General features: G+C 40.0%; 1 protein-coding gene across 2 annotated transcripts in view; it reads right to left on the reverse strand.

Annotated features, from left to right (window-relative positions):
* Positions 1-22,356, reverse strand: part of LOC133650700 (E3 ubiquitin-protein ligase RNF43) — a 264,292-nt gene that overhangs the window by 95,304 nt on the left and 146,632 nt on the right. For both annotated transcript variants that reach the window (XM_062048259.1, XM_062048260.1), the window contains one exon: positions 8,978-9,091. In XM_062048259.1, coding sequence (XP_061904243.1) covers positions 8,978-9,091 — 114 coding nt within the window. The remainder of the gene's footprint in view (positions 1-8,977; positions 9,092-22,356) is intronic.

The raw sequence follows: 22,356 nt of genomic DNA on the forward strand, positions 1-22,356 counted from the left end.
TTCTAGTATTGATAAAATCAATTGATTTCCTTTTAAAACAATGTTGGATTGATACCTATCTTCCATTAGGAAAACTTGCTGAGCATAAATCGATGTAGGTAAGTCTAAGGAAGATACATCAATATAATAATATATTGATTAAACCATTAAGGCACATTTTCAATGAACAAGTGATCACCTCAAATAAGATTTTTTTAGTATTCACATTTACAATATAATTTTGACTGTACAATTACTGTGAGTAATAATCACGGCTTTCTTGGCGGAGGGGTCATCGGGCGTTGTTCTGGCTTCATGGGGGCCATGGTGTTTGTGTTTGGACGTGTTTGTCAACTTTTTGTTTAATGGATATGGAATGGGTGGTCGGTTGTTTTTGCTTACAGTTTGTGTGGCGTCGTGCAGGTTTTGCTTCCTGTTGGGCGGGGTCCGTGTCCCGTCTGTGCCGGCCATGCGCTATGGGGTTTGTGTCAGTGACTTGGTTCGGGGGCAGCGCAACCCTCTTGTGTGGTGTGGGTGCTGTGGCTCCGTTGTTTGGATGGTGGTGTGTTTGTGCGGGTTTGGATTGGGGATCCTTGGTCTGGGGTGGTGTTGATGTATCTTGTTTGCGTGTTGGCATTTGGGCTGACAGGCTTACTGGCGCTGACTCGTCTCCATGGTCTTGTCAACGTGTGGTTGTCGGCCACGGTGTTTAGTCGTTTTGATTTGATCGGGTGGTGCTGGTTCTCAGGGGTATTGAAACCGTTTGTCTGTGGTGCGGGCGTCCGTGGTTGCTGGGTCCGGCCTGTTGTGGTTTGTGACAGCGTGTGTGCTTGGTGGTTGTCGGGGCTGGCGGACTTGTCAGCTTTGTTCTCGTTTGTTGTGTCCTGTTGGTTGGCTTGTATGCCCAGGCCTGCCCTTGCATTCTACCGCGCCGTCCTTGGTTCCCGATGTCGTGCTGTCGTATGGGTGCTGGCTTGTCGGGGGCTGTCCCTGTGGGGGGGAGGCACACGACCAGACCTGTGGGAGACGGGGAATCGATTGGCTGGTTCTCTGTAGATGGTGGGTTCCGGGGCTGGATTGCTGCTCCACCGGCTAATGTATGGATTTGTTTGTTTATATGTGTGTGTGTATGAATATAATTATAATTGTTATATATATATATTAGGGGTGTGGGAAAAAATGTATTCAAATTCGAATCGCGATTCTCACGTTGTGCGATTCAGAATCGATTTTCATTTTTAAAAAATCAATTTTTTTCTTTTATTTTTTTATTTCATTTTTATTTTTTAATTAATGAATCCAACAAAACAATACACAGCAATACCATAACAATGCAATCCAATTCCAAAACCAAACCCGACCCAGCAACACTCAGAACTGCAATAAACAGAGCAATTGAGAGGAGACACAAACACGACACAGAACAAACCAAAAGTAGTGAAACAAAAATGAATATTATCAACAACAGTATCAATATTAGTTACAATTTCAACATAGCAGTGATTAAAAATCCCTCATTGACATTATCATTAGACATTTATAAAAATAGAAATAAAAGAACAATAGTGTCACAGTGGCTTTACACTTGCGTCGCATCTCATAAGCTTGACAACACACAGTGTCCAATATTTTCACAAAGATAAAATAAGTCATATTTTTGGTTCATTTAATAGTTAAAACAAATTTACATTATTGCAATCAGTTGATAAAACATTGTCCTTTACAATTATAAAAGCGTTTTACAAAAATCTACTACTCTGCTTGCATGTCAGCAGACTGGGGTAGATCCTGCTGAAATCCTATGTATTGAATGAATAGAGAATCGTTTTGAATCGGGAAGCAATCGTTTTTGAATCAAGAATCGTGTTGAATTGAAAAAAAAAAAATCGATTTTGAATCGAACCGTGACCCTAAGAATCGATATTGAATCGAATCGTGGGACACCCAAAGATTCACAGCCCTAATATATATATATATATATATATATATATATATATATACAGTATATATATATATATAAAAATAATGTGTGTATATATATATATATATATATACTGTATATATATATATATACTGTATATATATATATATATATATATATATATATATATATATATATATATATATATATATATATATATATATATATATATATATATGTGCATGTGTATGTATAGATGTGTGTATGTGTACGCATGTGTGTGTGTACTTGTATATATACATATATACACACACACACATGCTATATATATATATATACTGTATATATATATATATATATATATATATATATATATACTGTATATATATATATATATATGTGCATGTGTATGTATAGATGTGTGTATGTGTACGCATGTGTGTGTGTACTTGTATATATACATATATACACACACACACATGCATACACTACTCTTTTGTAAATTAAACCTGTACAGCAAATATGGGCATCTACATCAACAATATGATTTGCATGGGTGGCTGGAGAGGAAAACAATTTAAAAAACATTCACACAAAAAATAGAATTCTATTTACAGAAATAAAAGTAATCAAATAATTTTATTAAATCAGTAAAAAATTAAAAATACAACCAAAACTTTTATTAAAAAATAAGTTACTTAATAATTACATTATTAATATAAGACTAAGGTTAACTTTATTGATCCTCCAGGGGAAAATGTTACTCATGTAGGCAATACACTTAAGTGTTACTGTCATCAACGATCATCGATGCCTATTTATTAATTATTAATAATCTATTTAATGCTGTATTGATTACTGTAATACACATCATTGAATCCCATTGTGTAGAGCTGTTATTGTACAATGTTATGTTAGTGTTTTAAACAGGCTATATTAACTTACAATGCCTATAGTTTATTCAACACAGCAATCACTAACTTGAAATGGAGAGATCCTGGGAGCTATAGCCTGGAATGCCAGGTCTCCACGGGTTTTAAAACGAGTTTTTGGGATCTTTAGAAGACCCTGGCCTGAAGACCGGAGGCTGCGCCCTGAGGAGTAGGGGCATAGCAAATCAGCGATGTACTGAGGGGCCACACCATGCAACACACGGAATGTCAGGACTAAAATCTTAAACTCACTGCGGAATTTAACGGGAAACCAATGAAGACTGGATAAAACGGGGGTGATGTGGGCTGTTCTGGGTGCACCGGTCAAAAGTCTGGCAGCCGCATTTTGTACAGTCTGAAGTCTCTTTAGCGTTGACTTGTTGAAGAGAGTGAAAAGAGAATTGCAATAGTCACTGTGAGACGAAATGAAAGCGTGAATGATCTTAATTCGAGATCCAATTTTGACAACAGATTTCTCACTTTAGAAATATTTCTGAGATGATAAAACCAGTTTTTGGTCAGCTGACGACAGTGTCCCTCCAAAGACATTGACTGATCAAATACAACCCTAAGGTTTCTTAGGCTGCTTTTAACAGATGCATCCAGAGCACCAAGGGAGTTCTTGATCGGGGGGATCTTTTTATCGGCAGCAATTATCAGAGTTTCCGTTTTGTTTGAATTTATCTGGAGGAAATTTGAGGAAAACCAGTTTTTAATAGAGGATACGCACTCCAAAAACTCAGATAAAAAGTGAAACTCTGAATCATTGAAGGAGCATAACAGTTTAATATCATCTGCATATAAATGATAAGAAATATTTTTAAAACTACTGATCAACCTCCCAAGCGGCCTGAGATACAACAAAAATAAAGCAGGCCCCAGAACAGAACCCTGGGCCACACCACATGACAGGTTGGACACATTGGACATTACATCATTAAAAGCAATATGAAAAGTTCTTCCATTTATATAAGAAGTAAACCACTGGAAACTGCACCAGAAAACCCCATCTCAGATTTGAGGCGATTTATCGGTATACTGTGATCTACAGTATCAAAGGCAGATGTCAAATCGAGTAAAACCAAAAGCTGTGTAGCGACCAGAGTCAGCGGCCATCATCACGTCACTGGAAACTTTTAAAAGAGCAGTTTCGGTGGAGTGAAATTACCTAAAGCCAGATTGGTATTTTTCGTAAAAATCACGCTGTTCCAAAAATAAAGTTAGCTAATTAGCTACCACTTTTTCGATAATTTTTGACATGAAGGGAAGTTTTGATATGGGCCGGTTAGGTTTTTTAAGGATGGGATTCACCACAGCATGTTTAAAAAAGTTGGGGATCGAGTCAGACTGAAGTGAAAGGTTTATCAATTTTACCACCCAAGGACCAACAGCATCAAAAACATTTAAGAAATGTGGAGTAGGAACAACGTCCACAGGGCTCGATGTGGGTTTCATTTTGCCCACTAAAACCTGAACATATTGTAGGCTGACAAGAGTAAAGAAAGACCATGATGCGCACACAGGGGCTGGAGTAGTGCACAAACCATCCAAGGGAGGACTAATACTGGCCCTTATGTCTTGCACCTTGTTCAAAAAAATTTTCCAAAATCTGTTACAGTCATCACCTGAGGAGATGGAGGTGCGACAAGATTGTCTAAAGTGTCAAATAAGACTTTAGGGTTGTTCTTATTATGCAAAATAAGAACATAATTTGAAAAGAAAGCCGAGCGATCACGTTTCATCATTTCACTTAGCTCCATTATCATTTCTTTAAAATGGAGTCTATGAACCTCTAATTTTGTGGCTTTCCACAAATGTTTGCCTTTCTGACAGCTTCTCCTAAAGCTGGAAATGGCTTCATTCATCCATGGACAAAGTTTTTTATAAGAGCCTAGAGTGTTTTTAGCTGGTGCTACTGTGTTTAAAACAGTCAGACAATGATGATTGAAGTTAAATGGTAAATGGTAAATGGGTTATACTTGTTTAGCGCTTTTCTACCTTCAAGGTACTCATAGCGCTTTGACACTATTTCCAAATTCACCCATTCACACACACTTTCACACACTGATGGCGGGAGCTGCCATGCAAGTCCCTAACCACGACCTATCAGGAGCAAGGGTGATGTGTCTTGCTCAAGGACACAATGGATGTGACGAGGTTGGTAGTAGGTGGGGATCGAACCAGGAACCCTCAGGTTGCTGGCACGGCCACTCTCCCAACTCTGCTGATGGCAGAGTCATTAAGAATGCGTGCATGTTTCCTCACTTTGGAAGTAGTCTGAATCAGTGAGAACGACAGATTAAAAACAATGCAATAGTGGTCGCTTATTTGAAGGTCTTCAAAACTTAATTGGTCAATTTTTACTCCAAAAGAGAAAACCAGATCTAAAGTATGACCTTTTGTGTGAGTAGGGCCCGACACATGTTGTAAAATGTGGAATGAGTTCATAAGAGATACTAGCTCGGCTACCAAGGGACAAGAGGAGTTATCAACATGGAGATTGAAATCACCAACAATTAATACACTCTCCAGCTTAACAATAGATGACATAAAATCCGTGAATTCGTCTAAAAATAGACGAGCAGGACCAGGCAGTCGGTAGATTAAAATACAGTAAAAAGAATGTTCGTTTCCAACCTTGCACGTCTGAAGCTCGAATGAGTTGTAAGGGTTCATGTCCATCAGTCTGCAGCAGAAAGAGTCCCGGTAAACAAAGGCCAAGCCGCCGCCTCGGCGATTAAGCCGAGGGGTCCCAAACACATGACAGTCCGGAGGACACAGCTCCTTAAAGGCCTACTAAAACCCACTACTACCGACCACGCAGTCAGATAGTTTATATATCAATGATGAAATCTTAACATTGCAACACATGCCAATACGGCCGGGTTGACTTATAAAGTGCAATTTTAAATTTCCCGCTAAACTTCCGGTTGAAAACTCCTTTGGATGATGACGTATGCGTGTGACGTAGCCAGTGAAACAGAGGTATGGCTCCCCCATTGAAGCCAATACGAAATAGCTCTGTTTTCATCTCATTATTCTACAGTATTCTGGACATCTGTGTTGGTGAATCTGTTGCAATTTGTTCATTGCATTATGGAGAAAGAAGCTGAGCAAGCAAAGAAGAAAGTTGTCGGTGCGAAGCGGAGTATTTTGCGAGGGAAGTCAGCAACACAACACAGCCGGTGTTTCTTTGTTTACATTCCCAAAAGATGCAGTCAAGATCGAAGAACTCGGACAACAGAGACTCTTACCAGGAGGACTTTGACTTCGATACACAGACGCAGGCGCGCTACCGTGAGTACGCAGCTGTGATTCCAAACATTTGATCGCTTGCCCGTACGTGCGTGTCACGTACGTAACTTTAGTTAAATATATAAGCTTTATGAACCTTGGGTTAGGTGAACGGTCCTTTGGGCTGAGTGATTGTGTGTGTTGTGCAGGTGTTTGAATTGTATTGGCGGGTTATATGGACGGGAGCTAGTAGCTAGGAGCTAGGAGCTAGGAGCTAGCATAACAAACACCTGGGTGTTTTTATGCGGGATTAATTTGTGGCATATTAAATATAAGCCTGGTTGTGTTGTGGCTAATAGAGTATATATATGTATTGTGTTTATATACTGTTGTAGTCATTCCCAGCTGAATATCAGGTACCGTGAGTATGCAGCCTTGGCTGCTAAACATTTGATAGCTTGACCGTATGTGCGCGTCACGTACGTAACTTTTTAAAAATATATAAGCTATATGAACATTGGGTTAGGTGAACTGTCTTTTGGGCTGAGTGATTGTGTGTGTTGATCAGGTGTTTGAATTGTATTGGCGTGTTCTATGGAGCTAGGAGCTAGCAGAGGAGCTAGGAGCTAGCATAACAAACACGTAGGTGTTTTTATGCAGGATTAATTTGTGGCATATTAAATATAAGCCTGGTTGTGTTGTGGCTAATAGAGTATATATATGTCTTGTGTTTATTTACTGTTGTAGTCATTCCCAGCTGAATATCAGGTCCCACCCGCGCGCTTCCAAACATTTGATCGCTTGCCCGTACGTGCGTGTCACGTACGTAACTTTGGTTAAATATATAAGCTTTATGAACCTTGGGTTAGGTGAACGGTACTTTGGGCTGAGTGATTGTGTGTGTTGTGCAGGTGTTTGAATTGTATTGGCGGGTTATATGGACGGGAGCTAGTAGCTAGGAGCTAGGAGCTAGCATAACAAACACCTAGGTGTTTTTATGCGGAATTCATTTGTGGCATATTAAATATAAGCCTGGTTGTGTTGTGGCTAATAGAGTATATATACTGTATGTCTTGTGTTTATTTACTGTTGTAGTCATTCCCAGCTGAATATCAGGTCACCCCCGGCTCTCACAGCATCTTCCCTATCTGAATCGCTTCCACTCCCCACTAGTCCTTCACTTGCACTTTCCTCATCCACAAATCTTTCATCCTCGCTCAAATTAATGGGGAAATTGTCGCTTTCTCGGTCCGAATCGCTCTCACTTCTGGCCGCCATCACTGTAAACAATAGGGAACTTTGCGAAAATGTTTAACTGACTACGTCACGCTACTTCCGGTAGGGGCAAGGCTTTTTTTTGTCAGATACCAAAAGTTGCGATCTTTATCGTCGTTGTTCTCTACTAAATCCTTTCAGCAAAAATATGACAATATCGCGAAATGATCAAGTATGACACATAAAATAGATCTGCTATCCCCGTTTAAATAAAAACATTTCATTTCAGTAGGCCTTTAAGAAAAAAGTACTCGTTCTCCCGCTGCCAAGTTTCCTTGAGGCACATAAAATCCAATTCGCGGGACACGAATAGGTCGCTCAGGAGATATGTTTTGGTGGCTATCGACCTAGCATTTTGCAGGCACAAGCATAGAGTTGTTGCCTCGCTAGCTGGTGGAGGGTTGCGGCACAGCGGCCGGAGGCATCCATGGTCCACACCGCGATGTCGTGGAAGGCGTCACGGGCTGGATCCACCGCAATCCGTGTGATTCTGGGTGAACAGAGGACAGGAGCAGTCCCAGAATGAGACCTCCAGTACGCCTTGATTTTCACCAGAAGACCTCTGCGTCTCCCCCGCTTTTTGGCGCGCTTCCTCCGCAGGAAAGGTGAGCGTAGCAGGTAGGCAAGTACGGAGGCTAGGTGGGAAGGCAATTTAGATGCCTGATCCCCAAAGTGTTGACTCTGGTACATCTCATACGGTCAATTTAGATCGACGAGTGCCTGAGTGAGCAATGGTCTTCAATGACTCCCTGGTCATTTTTTAAATACCCGACTTTAGCTTTTTTTGGGTGGGAACAGTTTGCTGTGTTGTCCTGCTGCCATTTTTAAGCTAATGCAGCAAACTAGCATGTCTTTTGATAGGTGCGTAAAAGTGTCTGCACCGATGATGTCACTTTGTTTTTGTTCCATGCAGGTAGTACCGAAAATACCGTACCAGCATAATGTCCATTTATAGCGAGTGAAGAGGACTGCAACACAAGGTGTAGTGGAGTCTTTCTGATTAAATAACCGTGACTCTTTTAATCACGGTTAATACTAAAACCGGTTAACCGTTGCTTCTCTAAACATGATTGGGATGTAATCGGCGGACAAATATGTGGGAATGTTTCTAAATCACCACCATGGTGGCTTTACATTTTTTAAATTTAGGGAAAAGGAAACAAGACCTCTGCCTGCCTTCAAGGGGTGGACTATCCGCTTTAACTGCCAAATGGCAGTAGAGTGTTGAATATCTTAAAATGTGTTTTGTGGCAATTATAGCTTTGACCACAGCATCACTTGCTATTTAGAGTAGCGCTTTCCATCATTTTCACCAGACTGCATTGCAAATGCTTACCCCCCTCTTATGGAGGGAATGAGAAATGTGATAAAAACCAGGGCACAGTTGGGTTTTAAAAGTTTTGCGACCATAGTTTAGGCTCAATGCCACTTGTTTTAAAGTAGCCTCCCTAGTTGTGCATCATGGTAAAAGATCAACATCCTGACCAAAACCTTTGGCTCTTATTCTGTTCATATCATATACTCTTTGAAGGTTTAGGAGCAGAAGAAGCTCTGGAAAGAAGATACCAATGGACGGGAAAGGAAAGGAGTCTTTGGAAGTTTGCAAAAACAATCAAGATGTGTGTTTGACTTCTACCTTATCCAGCAGCGGTAGACAGCGCGGTCCTCTTTGCTCCAGTTTGACAATGGTGATGAAGTCACTATCTGGTCGCTCATCTTCACTTGTGTTGCACAGAGACAGAGGGTGATACTGCCAAAAGAGAAAAAAAACATTTAAAAGTATTGCAACCGAAAAAACAAAAACTGTGTCTCTATGTGCATGACTTGTACAAATGATTCCAAACCACTGTGCCACAGAACATTAGTGTGCTATAAGAGAACATCGGTATACTGTGAAAAATTAGCCAATTACCGATCAAATGTACCTATGTTTTAACTTTAAGAAAATTTAATTTACTAATAGAGGCTTTACTACATAATTCAGTTCCAGTTCATTATTTTGGAACAGTAAAACCTTTGTTTGACCTTTGTTTCCATACTTAAGTTTAAGGGGCCTTATTGTGCAAAATAGACGTTTCTTACCTATTGCCAACTGTTTTTGTGTATTTGGGATCTGCATAAATCCCAAAAATTTGAAATTAAACTCCAGAAGAATAGCGGAGATATTTATAAAACAATCTTGCCTTCCTTCATACTTCCTCCAAATGAGCCGTTTGGAATTTGCCCAATTTCTGACGTTTTTCCCAATTGTGACGTCAGCTCCATATAGGGTAGAAATGTACCCAAAATGCTTTGGCAAGTCTGCTATTGCAGTCAATAAACTCCTTCTTTTTCTCTATCCTCATGTATCCTGCGCTGTTGCCATTTCTTACACAAATCAGTTCATAGTTTGAACCTACATCTGTCAGTAGACTTTATATGGAAGCGCTAAAAACTACAAACGGGAGAATATGTTGTCGAAGTGGAGGCACGTAAATAGGTCTTGCAAGAAATTTGTTTATCATGATATGATACACTCACTAAGGACCATATAAAGTAAGTCGCACGGGTTTGGTTTTCTTGGACCATTTTGGGAGAAATTGAGCCATGTTTTATTTGTTTTTCAGGTTAATGTGCTAATCCGGGACTGTTTCGTGCTTGCATGACAGTGAGACAAGGGGAAAGAAAGAAGGTCCTTTTATTAGAACACCTAAGTAAAATTGCACCAGCTCGGCCAACAGCAGGAAACCATGGGTGTGAAAACACAAGGCAAGGTAATACAAGGCAAAATAGCAAAGAGTGCCACACACAAGCAGTGTGCACAAAATAGAGTATGCAACACGATGCAAAACAATCAGCAATGAACCAAAGAGGTCTGTGAGGCGACACTGGCAAATAAAATGTCTTGATTAGATATCACCGGCAGGTAAGTCTCTATTATTAACAGAGGGCAGGTGTGCAGATCGGAGATCAAGCCAGAGGTAAAGTGGCTGAAAACAAAGGCAGAGAGTAGGTGGAATTACCTAAATACCAAAACACAGGAGAACAACACACACAAGTCTAACCTGTTGTGAGCAATCATCCTACAGAATGTGCTGGGGGCCACAAATGACCCCCGGGCCATAGACGTCCCACTGGGGTGAGTTTTCCTTGCCCGTATGTGGGCTCTGTACCGAGGATGTCGTTGTGGCTTGTACAGCCCTTTGAGACACTTGTGATTTAGGGCTATATAAATAAACATTGATTGATTGATTGATTGAGTTTGGACAGCCTAGCTTTAAAGAGGTAAATGATCAGCATGCACAGTAGCATGTGAACTCCAAAAGAGTAGTCCCACCCTATAGTGGCCTGGTCTTGCCCCTGGCGGGCCTTTTCGTTTTGCTGTGGGCTGAGGTCAACAGGGATAACCCCATCTTTCCCTGGCGGAAATCCCTAAATTAAAAAGCCCTGAGGGTGACATCAACAGCTGGCACCCCGATCCTAGGGGTATTGACGTAATGTTCTGCAGAGGGCTGGTGCTTGTCAGTCAGGCGGAGGAAGCAAGGAGGAAGGGAAAGACGGCAGGGTTGAAAAGAGGAAAAGAAGATAAAGAAACATGGTAGATGTGTGCAGTGGATTCACATTCCACTAATCATTAAAGCCAACCAAATAGTTACAACTGCATGAACACTCAATATTTTCAACCCATCACATATTGCTAAATGCCTCCCCTTCTAAATACAGAGCATGATGAGGAAGTAATGCAGCATTAACCGCTGGCCCAGTCAACATGCTACTCTGGCAGCTGCCTCTACCAGCCCACATGGAATAGCTCTAAATTAAAGGCTAACAGTTTCACTTGGCCTCTAACAAAGGAGAGGGAAGAAATTTTACAGGATAGTTGAATGATGGCGTGACCTACACTCTCGTATAGTATTAGATTTGCAGGAGATGTTGAAACAGACTCAAAGAAAGGTTGATCATCCCAATGGGTTCTATTCATAAGACAAGAGGAAAACAATTTCTTAGTAGGGCTGCAGCTATCGATTGTTTTAGTATTCAAATAATTATCAATTAATTTGTCTGAATAATCAATTGATCGGATGAAACACACTTTATAGCCTCAATGCATATTTTAGGGAAAATTGTTGAAATAAAGAAAACTTTTTATTGTCATAGCCTTCATTATTTTTTGTTGAAATGCACAACGCCACATAGATCACAGCCCCCACACACCATCGCTCTCATGTGCGCTTTATTGCAGCGGCCGTGCAGAAACTATACCTGCATATTTTTAGTTTTGAGCACTACATGTAATCCAAATTTGATACATTTTCATTATTTACACTAATTAGACAATTTATCGAAGCAACAGAATATAACTCAAAGCTTTTTTCAAATCAAATTATGGGGACAATTTGTGGAGCGGCGTGTTTTACAACCTCATCATTACAGATATGCTCAGAAGCAGCTGCTGGCTGGTACAAACCCCGTTTCCATATGGGTTGGGAAATTGTGTTAGATGTAAATATAAACGAAATACAATGATTTGCAAATCCTTTTCAACCCATATTCAATTGAATGCACTACAAAGACAAGATATTTGATGTTCAAACTTATAAACTTTATTTTTTTTGCAAATAATAATTAACTTAGAATTTCATGGCTGCAACACGTGCCAAAGTAGTTGGGAAAGGGCATGTTCACCACTGTGTTACATGGCCTTTCCTTTTAACAACACTCAGTAAACGTTTGGGAACTGAGGAGACACATTTTTTAAGCTTCTCAGGTGGAATTCTTTCCCATTCTTGCTTCATGTACAGCTTAAGTTGTTCAACAGTCCAGGCGTCTCAGGTGTGGTATTTTAGGCTTCATAATGCGCCACACATTTTCAATGGGAGACAGGTCTGGACTACAGGCAGGCCAGTCTAGTACCCGCACTCTTTTACTATGAAGCCACGTTGATGTAATAATAATAATAATAATGGATTAGATTTATATCGTGCTTTTTCTATTGTTAGATACTCAAAGCGCTCACAGAGAAGTGGGAACCCATCATTCATTCACACCTGGTGGTGGTAAGCTACATTTGTAGCCACAGCTGCCCTGGGGTAGACTGACGGAAGCGAGGCTGCCAGTTTGCGCCTACGGCCCCTCCGACCACCACCTACCATTCATTCATCATTCATGTCACCGGTGTGAGCGACACCGGGGGCAAAGGGTGAAGTGTCCTGCCCAAGGACACAACGGCAGCGATTTTTTTGGATGGTAAGAGGCAGGGAGCGAACCTGCAACCCTCAGGTTTCTGGCACGGTTGCTCTACCCACTACGCCACGCCGTCCCAAACACGTGGCTTGGCATTGTCTTGCTGAAATAAGCAGGGGCGTCCATGGTAACGTTGCTTGGATGGCAACATATGTTGCTCCAAAACCTGTATGTACCTTTCAGCATTAATGGCGCCTTCACAGATGTGTAAGTTACCCATGTCTTGGGCACTAATACACCCCCATACCATCACAGATGCTGGCTTTTCAACTTCGCGCCTATAACAATCCGATTGGTTCTTTTCCTCTTTGGTCCGGAGGACACGACGTCCACAGTTTCCAAAAACAATTTGAAATGTGGACTCGTCAGACCACAGAACACTTTTCCACTTTGTATCAGTCCATGTTAGATGAGCTCAGGCCCAGCGAAGCCGACGGCGTTTCTGGGTGTTGTTGATAAACGGTTTTCGCCTTGCATAGGAGAGTTTTAACTTGCACTGACAGATGTAGCGACCAACTGTAGTTACTGACAGTGGGTTTCTGAAGTGTTCCTGAGCCCATCCTTTACATACTGATGTCGCTTGTTGATGCAGTACAGCCTGAGGGATCGAAAGTCACGGGCTTAGCTGCTTACGTGCAGTGATTTCTCCAGATTCTCTGAACCCTTTGATGATATTACGGACCGTAGATGGTGAAATACCTTAATTTCTTTGCAATAGCTGGTTGAGAAAGGTTTTTCTTGAACGGTTCAACAATTTGCTCACGCATTTGTTGACAAAGTGATGACCCTCGCCCCATCCTTGTTTGTGAATGACTGAGCATTTCATGGAATTTACTTTTATACCCAATCATGGCACCCACCTGTTCCCAATTTGCCTGTTCAGCTGTGGGATGTTTCAAATAAGTGTTTGATGAGCATTCCTCAACTTTATCAGTATTTATTGCCACCTTTCCCAACTTCTTTGTCACGTGTTGCTGGCATCAAATTCTAAAGTTAATGATTATTTGCAAAAAAAAAAATGTTTATCAGTTTGAACATCAAATATGTTGTCTTTGTAGCATATTCAACTGAATATGGGTTGAAAATGATTTGCAAATCATTGTATTCCGTTTATATTTACATCTAACACAATTTCCCAACTCGTACGGAAACAGGGTTTGTAGTTCCTTCTGGCTCTCTGAAGGAAAACACCTTGTTTTGGTAAGTATTTAAATTGTACAACTTTTCACAAGAGTGAGCATTAAAGCCCCTCATCATTTCCAATCAGAAGGCTGCAAGTAGGGTTTGGTTTTGTTTGCATATTATCCAATCCCGGTGGTAAGTTTTTAAACCGTGACTACACAATTTAGCGAAACAGTGTTTGCTAGTCAATCATCTTATATTAGGGCTGCATGTCTAATCGATTTTAAATCGTAATCCGATTTATTATGTTTCGAAAAATAACATTAAATCGATGTTCTGCGCCTCCATGCTATGCTCTTCCTTCCTGTGAGAATGTTCTCCACTCCAGTCTGGACACTCGGGTGTCCCTGAAGTGTGTGTAAGCCACACACGTCAGCATTATCCATTTATTTGTAGCCACAAATTAAGTAAAAAAAATATCAAATTTGTCACTCCAAGGTTTGCTCATTAAAAAATGTTTATGGTGGCTTGCATCGTGAATCCGCTTCACAACACACCTGCTTTGCCAGAGAATAAGACGCAGCAGAATAGTTCTTTGGTGCCACTTAGCGTAGTGAGGTATGCATTAAAAGTGAAAGAAAGGAGTTAAACTTGCATCGTGAATTTATTCAGCAATCAAATAAGGTGGTCACAAGCTCCACAAGCCCAGAGAGTGTGCATAGAGATGTTACGTGTGTTACTTGTTTCAATAACAGACAAGCTTTCAGTAACAGAGGATATCTTTATTTACACCTCTGCAGAATACTCATACTCGCTCGTATTGCCGCTTATACATCTGGTATCGCTCTAACACTAAGATTGCTGGGTAATGTAGTTTCTCTACATGTACCAACACACAGAAAACCTCTAGAAGCAACCCAACCTTAAACCATAAATGCTAAGAACTTGAAGACACAACTTACTGTAGAGACAATCTGCAGTCACTTGGCAAACATTTGCCCTCCTGGTGAAATATGTGAACCAGTGGTGTTCAAAGTGTGGCCTGGGGTCCATTTGAACAATACAGCTTTTTTTTGTCACGAGGGGAAGTGTGGAAGTAGCAGCTTAAGCAAAAGTGACCCCAAAAGGCAGCAGTTTCTCTTGCTTTAATTAGCAAAAGAAACAGACTCACGGGGGAGTGGGAAAACAGAGCAAAGAAAGCAAGTGTTAAAATAAATGCACAAGTCACATAACTTCTTTGATGAACATTAGGCATAGCAATATGCAGGACGAAATACAGAGCATTGCATTAGCCATACGACAAAGAACTGACAAAATAAGAGACTGATTGGCAACATGCCGCAGGTGTGCCCCAGTTGCCAGTCAGGTAGCAGGTTTTGACGCCTGTGCACAGCAAAATAAAATGAAATAACAAAATAAAGGCACAAGACAGGAACTAAAATACCAAACGCAGGGAAAGGTAAACCTAAGTCCAAAACAGTCACGACGGCCTGACACGTAGAGCACTTTGTGGAAATAAAATATCCCATCAAAATGGAAAATAGAGCAAAAAGGAAACATTTTAATTACACAAAGCTAAAATGTTTATACAAATGAATAGCCATACAAAGATGTGCCTTTAAATATATGTATAATGTTTATTTATCCTTTTTATTATCTTATTTTATTACAAATAACATGATGGCGTCAGAAACCTCTATCCTTTCTGCTGTCTTTTGTAGTTTTTACCAAGGTAATCAAAATCGAAATCAAAAATGTTTTTTTTATTGAAAAACATCTGGATTCTGCATTTTAATTTTGCCTAAAATCGTGCAGCCCTATCCTACATGCAAGAGAAATTAGTTATTTAATTAAGTAAAAAATACACAACATCAACATTAGCCCTGCTGCTAACTTTTGAGTGATATGGCAGGACATTTTTAGCGAGATGGTATGTGAAAAAACAATAAAAATAATTCCAAGCATAACACTGTCACGACAGGTGACTCGGCCATAACTACACTTCATTTTGCCTTATTTTGTTTCACCTGTTAATGTTAATAGTAACTATTAATTTAGTATTTCAATTAGGCACTAATATCTACATAGTTTTTCGGTGTGGTTACTATCTTTTATGTTGACATCAGTTTTGTGAGGTATAGACATATAAGATTTAAAAATATAAAGTTGGTTGACGATAGAGTATTCAATACTATTGTTGTATTATGACAATGCATGTTGATAACACATTCTAACTGTGTCTGCAAATTTGACAACGAAAAGCATACAAACGCGTCCTCATCGCAATGTAGCATTCTAGCTGGCGGCTAATACCCCTACACAATGCAAAGCCACTTATTTCTAAGTCAGCAATCCTCACCTCCTTGGCGGCAAATAAACAATGTTTCTTACAAATGTCATCCCTGGAAGACAATGAATAGCGGAACAAACATGCTACAATACACACTGTAAGAGGATATGCTAACCGCTTACCGCGAGCTAGAGCTTTTCAACGTCAACAAAAGGTGAGTGCTTTGTTACAAATATCGACAGTAATGATACCAAGTATATTTGTATTGGTCGATACTACAGTGGTTAGAACAATATTTTATATTATCAAAAAATATTTTGTCGTTTTTGTTATTGTTTATAAACTCAGGAAATGCCAGGCCCCACCGGCCGCAAACGGTAGTGGCAAAGCCACTTCAAAAGATACCGGTATGGCGGTATTGTCTCAAATATATATGTATTTCCAAAATATATCGGTATTAACTGTATTACTGATATACCGCCCAGCCCTAGTTGTGTGTATATGAGTACTTTTTGGGGACATTCAACAATACCGTGATAATAATGATTACCATGATAAGTTTGGTGACAATAACCGTAATATAAAATTGTTATAACGTTATAGTTGACATCATTAACATTACGGTAATCAGTTTCGATCTCTGGCTGCATGCGCTTTCATGGGCCACCTTGGGTGATATCTGCAAGTTAGAAACACACTGCTGCGGGGCTACAAATAGCAACAGGACAGACTGAAACGTCTTAATTTGGGTATTTGTGGGCTGCCCTGACAAAAAGGGGGCCTGAGAAACCAAATCACCAAGTCTCCATTACACAGAGACAAGAAACCACAGCGCACGCAAACAGTTCCCCACAGACTGTTAACAATGCTCACTCCTCCAACCCGCTGCCTCATCCTCATCTGTCCAGATCAGTTGCAAACTGACGGGGACATGTCCCTTGGCTCTTTTGTAGCCACGATTAAAGGCATTCCTTTCTAGTTCAATCAAAGACTGTAACAAAAATATTCTGAGGCAAGAAACTAACAGCCTCAAAAACAAACACATGGACAGAAAAAGAGAAAAATAAATAGTAGCTGTGGTGAGACGTCAATACTATTTTCCCCTTGCTTGGGCCTGCGGAAATTCTTTTTTCATCTGCCAATAATCAGCAAGTGGGCTTGTAGTTCATCTGCTGCCAGCCACTCGTTACTTGCAGTTTGTCTTCTTCTAAAAATGACTATTGGGTGTACTTCTGTAAACTAATCTAAATAATGTTCAGTGCCATGTTAACAAATTAACAACATTTTTGCAGCAAATTCCTAAAAAGACTAGTGTGCTCCTGTTGAATAGAGGAACTTGGACAACTGTAAACTCATTGGCAGATCTTTGCATTGACATTTTAACCTTGCGGGCAAACAGACACTGGGGTCGAAACATGTGATTTACATTAACTGAGGCCTTCCTCAAGGCACCCCTTTAAGTCCTCTCCTTATTGGAAGTTTTTTCGTAATGTGATTTACGTAACTAAAGGTGTTGCTGTAGCTTGTTTACTTCAGCAGTTTCATTCATTGAAAAATTTCAGGTACATTTTTATACTTAGTAAACTCATCCCGCTGTCATGTCTGTTCATGTTTTTGTTTGGCCATGTGTTTGTTTTTTGGACTCTTTTTAGTTCCTGGTTGCACTTCCTTGTTTGGTTTGGTTTCCATGGTCACCCATTAGTTTTCACCTGTCTTGTCACGCACCTGTTTCACGTTTCGAGTCACGCACCTGTTTTCACTGATCACGTCACTATTTAAATCTGTCTGTTTCTGTTGTTCGTCCTGGCGTCCTCGCACTTTTTGATCCCTCCACTTCATGTCATGTCACAGTTCTTTGCCAAGTAAGTTTTGTTCATTTATGCCACAGTTAGTGTTTTTCTTTTATTGTTCATAGTTTCTGCCTTTGTGCAAGTTTTGTGTTTCTACCCAAGTTTTGTATTTCCGCCCTCGTGCAAGTCTTTTGTTTTGTATAGCCAAGTTTTCTACCTCCACTGTGAGCGCCTTTTGTTTATTCCTTTTTTATTGTTAAATAAACATGTATTTAAATTCACGCCTCGCACGGGCCAATTTTCCTTTGCCTTCCGGAGAAGCAAAACCCAAGAACCCAGTCGTGACACCCGCAGGCCAGATAAATCCTGTTCTCGGGCCGTACGTTTGAGACCCCTGTTCTAGGTCCTCTCTTTTTCATCATTTGTACTATTCAACTAGCGGTCCACGAGTTTAGTTAAAAAAACTTGTGAGAAAGACACATTTTCGCAGCATTTTTTTTTTTTAAACACTAGTGCTGTCATAGAGATTATTTTCCTAACTTTTTTGCAGAAACAAGTTTACTCGACATTTAATATGTAAGCATTTGATAATTGTGCACATCTGACGCACTGCATGTACATTGTGTTTACATGTAATAGAACTAAAGATGGAAAAACAGGTAGAGAGAAATGAGCGGTCAAATAACCTCTGTTGGCAGAGATATGAGAGACAGTTAGGATCAGCTTTGAACAGGTGGATGTGGCAAATATGATGACACAAGATTAAAACATAGTCTGCCTTGATAATTGGAGACATGGCTTGGGGCAGCCAAACAAAGTGGGGCTTTTCTCAAATGTCACAATCGTCCTAAGACTTAAAATGAGCCAGCACTGGATTGTGCACTTAGTGTAAAACAGACACTCACTCACGCTCTTCTTGTATCTGATGATGCTAAATTTGTAAACAAAAATAGTTACTGTTTGCCAGGTTTACTCACACTGGGCTAGTTCTATCACAACATAACATTCTTCTCTCTCACACACACACACACATTGATTTTGCAGCAATTTCATAGAATCTAGTTTTTAACTCTGTCATTGCATGTGAAATAGTGGCCACTGAGCCCGCAGCCTTCTTTCCTCCAAACAGGAGGCAATACAACTTTAGTCCTGGGAAAGCAAAAGGTGTGCCCCCCTCCCTACCCCATCATTTTATTAAAAGTGTCTGCCCCGTATCCAGTAACGCTTGCCACAAAGAATGACTTAAAGAAACACAATCTTATAATGAGCCCTGAATAATTACCACAAGCATTGAGTTTGCTGGAGTGCGTTATCTAAAAGGGTTATATTATGATTCTAATATATATTTAATAGACATTAAATCTGTGTATTAATTTCAGGGTTCGTACACCTTTTCCATGGCCAAATTCAAGCACTTTTTAAGGACTTTCAAGATAAATTTTCCAGTTTTTCCAGTACCCTCCAAAAGGCGAAAACCAGTGTGAATCAATCCATAGCCTTCTTGTTTGAGGTCACCAAATGCTGTTTGTAGGAAATCTGCTAAAACCTAAGCATAACATTGAACCAGCAGTTATCATTAACTGAATGGGGCATAGAAAATGAAGCAGTGTTTCTGTAGACTATTCAATGTCATTGGTGTTTGCAAACGTGTCTCCATTTTTCTTGTTTTTCAAATGTATTGTTCTTTTTCTTACTTACAACACTCAATGACATCGAACAGCACAGATGGATTCACACAAGTTAAGTAGACAACCAAAATAATGGAGAAAAAAAAACATCGAACCATGTTGGATTTCCTTTTTGCATACTTTGCTGCAGGCTACACGTGGATTTGGTCCACGTTTTATCCAAAGTTTGTAATTGTCATTGTCTATCCAATGTTCATTAAAACGACAACCTCCCGGCATGATGGACCGATGCACCACTGTCCTCTTGGGGGCGACACAGAGCCGTATATACATGACAACAACCTAATGTAAGGGTTTGTGCAAAGCCAACAGATCAAGCGTGTAGCTTTCATTTTTAAGGAAACTTACTTAATTTTTTTCCATTTTATAATTAGCCTATTGAGTCAGACTGCCGAGAAATATGAACATTTTCAAGCATAAACACAACATTAAAATCCAAGCATTTTCAAGGTTTTTAAGCACTCGTACGAACTCTGTATTTTGGACAACATGTTGTATACATTTTTATATACATACACATTTACTCCTTTTTGAGTACTTTAATTTCCAGGCTTTAGAGCGCAAAAAAATAATGCCATTGTAGGTTAATAATACAAACACAGACACTTGTAAACGTGTTAGCATCTTTGCTGATGCTAACAATGCGAATTTGACTACATTACGACAGCACGTACAAGTATGCATGAAAACCCTCTCACTGGCATCACACCTGGGACGGTTTAGTAAGTATGAATTGTTTCAAGTTATATTGTAAAACTTACAAATTTGGAGTGATGAATGAATAATCCTTTCAAGCAGAAGAGCTATGGACGAATGTACTTCTGGTGCAAAAAAGGAAGTACATTGTCAACCCGCAGCACCTGCAGTGAGAGAAATCGTCCAAAAGATGGCACCATTGCACAAACAATAACACTATTTCAGTGTCTGTGGGTGTGATAATAAAATTATTTGTTGAATACAAAACATTATTGCTCTTTGCCAAGAAAAATCCATAAAATTAGCCACACCGTTTCATAAGCTGCAAGTTTCAAAGCGTTGGAAACACTTAGCGGCTTAAATTCCAGAAAATACAGACTGTTTTGAAAAGGAGCCGTTTTGGGGGCTGCACTTTTTTAGATGCGACTGAACCCCTACAGCCGACTGAGATGATACTCTTTCTTGAAAGACATTTTGGTAGTTTTTTTGGGGTACCAAAACATATAGGGCATGGGTGTCAAACTCTGGCCCGCGGGCCAAAACTGGCCCACCGTGTAATTTCACTTGGCCCTTGAGGCGATATCAAATTAACACTAGAGCTGGCCAGCAGATTATATACAGCGGCGGTGCCGCGGTAACACCGCATTCACCGCTAATTCTCATACTTGCCAACCCTACCGGGAGACTCCCAAATTTCAGTGCCCCTCCCGAAAATCGTCACGTTCGCTTTTCATCCAGTCTAACGAGTGCTGGCCCAGTCACATAATATGTGCGGCTTCTGCACGCACACACAAGTGAATGCAACGCATACTTGATCAACAGCGATACAGGTTACACTGAGGGTGTCCGTATAAACAACTTTAACACTGTTAGAAATATACGCCACACTGTGAACCCACACCAAACAAGAATGACAAACACATTTCGGGAGAACATCCGCACCGTAAAACAACATAAACACAACAGAACAAATACCCAGAACCCTTTGCCGCACTAACTCTTCCGGGACGAATACACCCCCCGCTACCACCAAAGCGCCAACCCCCCCGCCAGCCCGACATAATGAACTAGTATCCAAGAAAAGATGGCAGGATCTGGCTTGGGCACATCAGATTAGATAAGTGTGTTGCAAATTTAGCAGTTTAAAGTCCTGGATGGTTGGTTTATTCATTGTTATTTTATTTTCAAATTTATTAGCCTGTGGAAAAAGTTAATGTTGATATTTACCTCAGAAGGCTGCAAATAGAAAAGAGGCATTCAATTTTTATTTAAATTGTATTTGATATGCCATTGATATTTTTTAATTATTATTATTATTATTTGAAACTCGATTTTGCATGTCACTATAAAGCCTTGCTTGTTCAATATTCAATGCAAAACTTGTTTGGGTCCCAATTAAAAGGTTAATTTGTTCAACCTTGGCCCCCGGCTTTGTTCAGTTTTAAATTTTGGCCCACTCTGTATTTGAGTTTGATACCCCTGATATAGGGTGTTAGAATTATAAGATCCATCATGCAAAAGCGTTTATCCGTCAGTCAATATCACGAACGATGGATATCAAAAATGGGCTTCTGCAAAAGTGTGCCCCGATGAAGAAGTATTTACTCTCTTCATAGCAAAATGGCAGGCAAGTCCAATAGCTTAATGAGTCCATGTGATAAAAAGTGTTCACAAAGGACCGATAATAGGGAAGTGATCAAAAGGGAAATGCTTGAGTCGTTTCATCCATAGAATGGGGTATTTTGTCCAGAAGATGTGGAGCTAATTATACACAATATAATAAAAACAGCCAGGGTCGATTAGCCTGCGATTATCTTAACAATTAGTCGACTAATCGGATAGTGAAGTGCACTTAATAATTCATTCATAATTAATGGCTTTAATTTTTCAAATTACTTCTAAATGCAGCTCAAATAGGACTAAATGTGGCCAAATGGTGGGGTCTATCAGAGGCATACAGTCATGGAACAGGCTGACAGCCCATGTCAGAAACTGTGACACCTATTTAATATTTAAAACTGCACTGAAACAGTGGTTGAAAACTAATCACACATGCACGCACAATTCCATTATTAACATGTTTTTTTTTTTGTTTGTTGTTTGTTTTATTTTAAATTTTTGTGTCCAAGTTCTGTGCTTATGGTGTGCTTGTAATATGTAATGTTTTGTGATTTATGTATTCTTTTGTATCATGCATGATCCGTTG

Source organism: Entelurus aequoreus, linkage group LG05 (genome assembly GCF_033978785.1).
Source record: "Entelurus aequoreus isolate RoL-2023_Sb linkage group LG05, RoL_Eaeq_v1.1, whole genome shotgun sequence".
NCBI lineage: Eukaryota > Metazoa > Chordata > Actinopteri > Syngnathiformes > Syngnathidae > Entelurus > Entelurus aequoreus.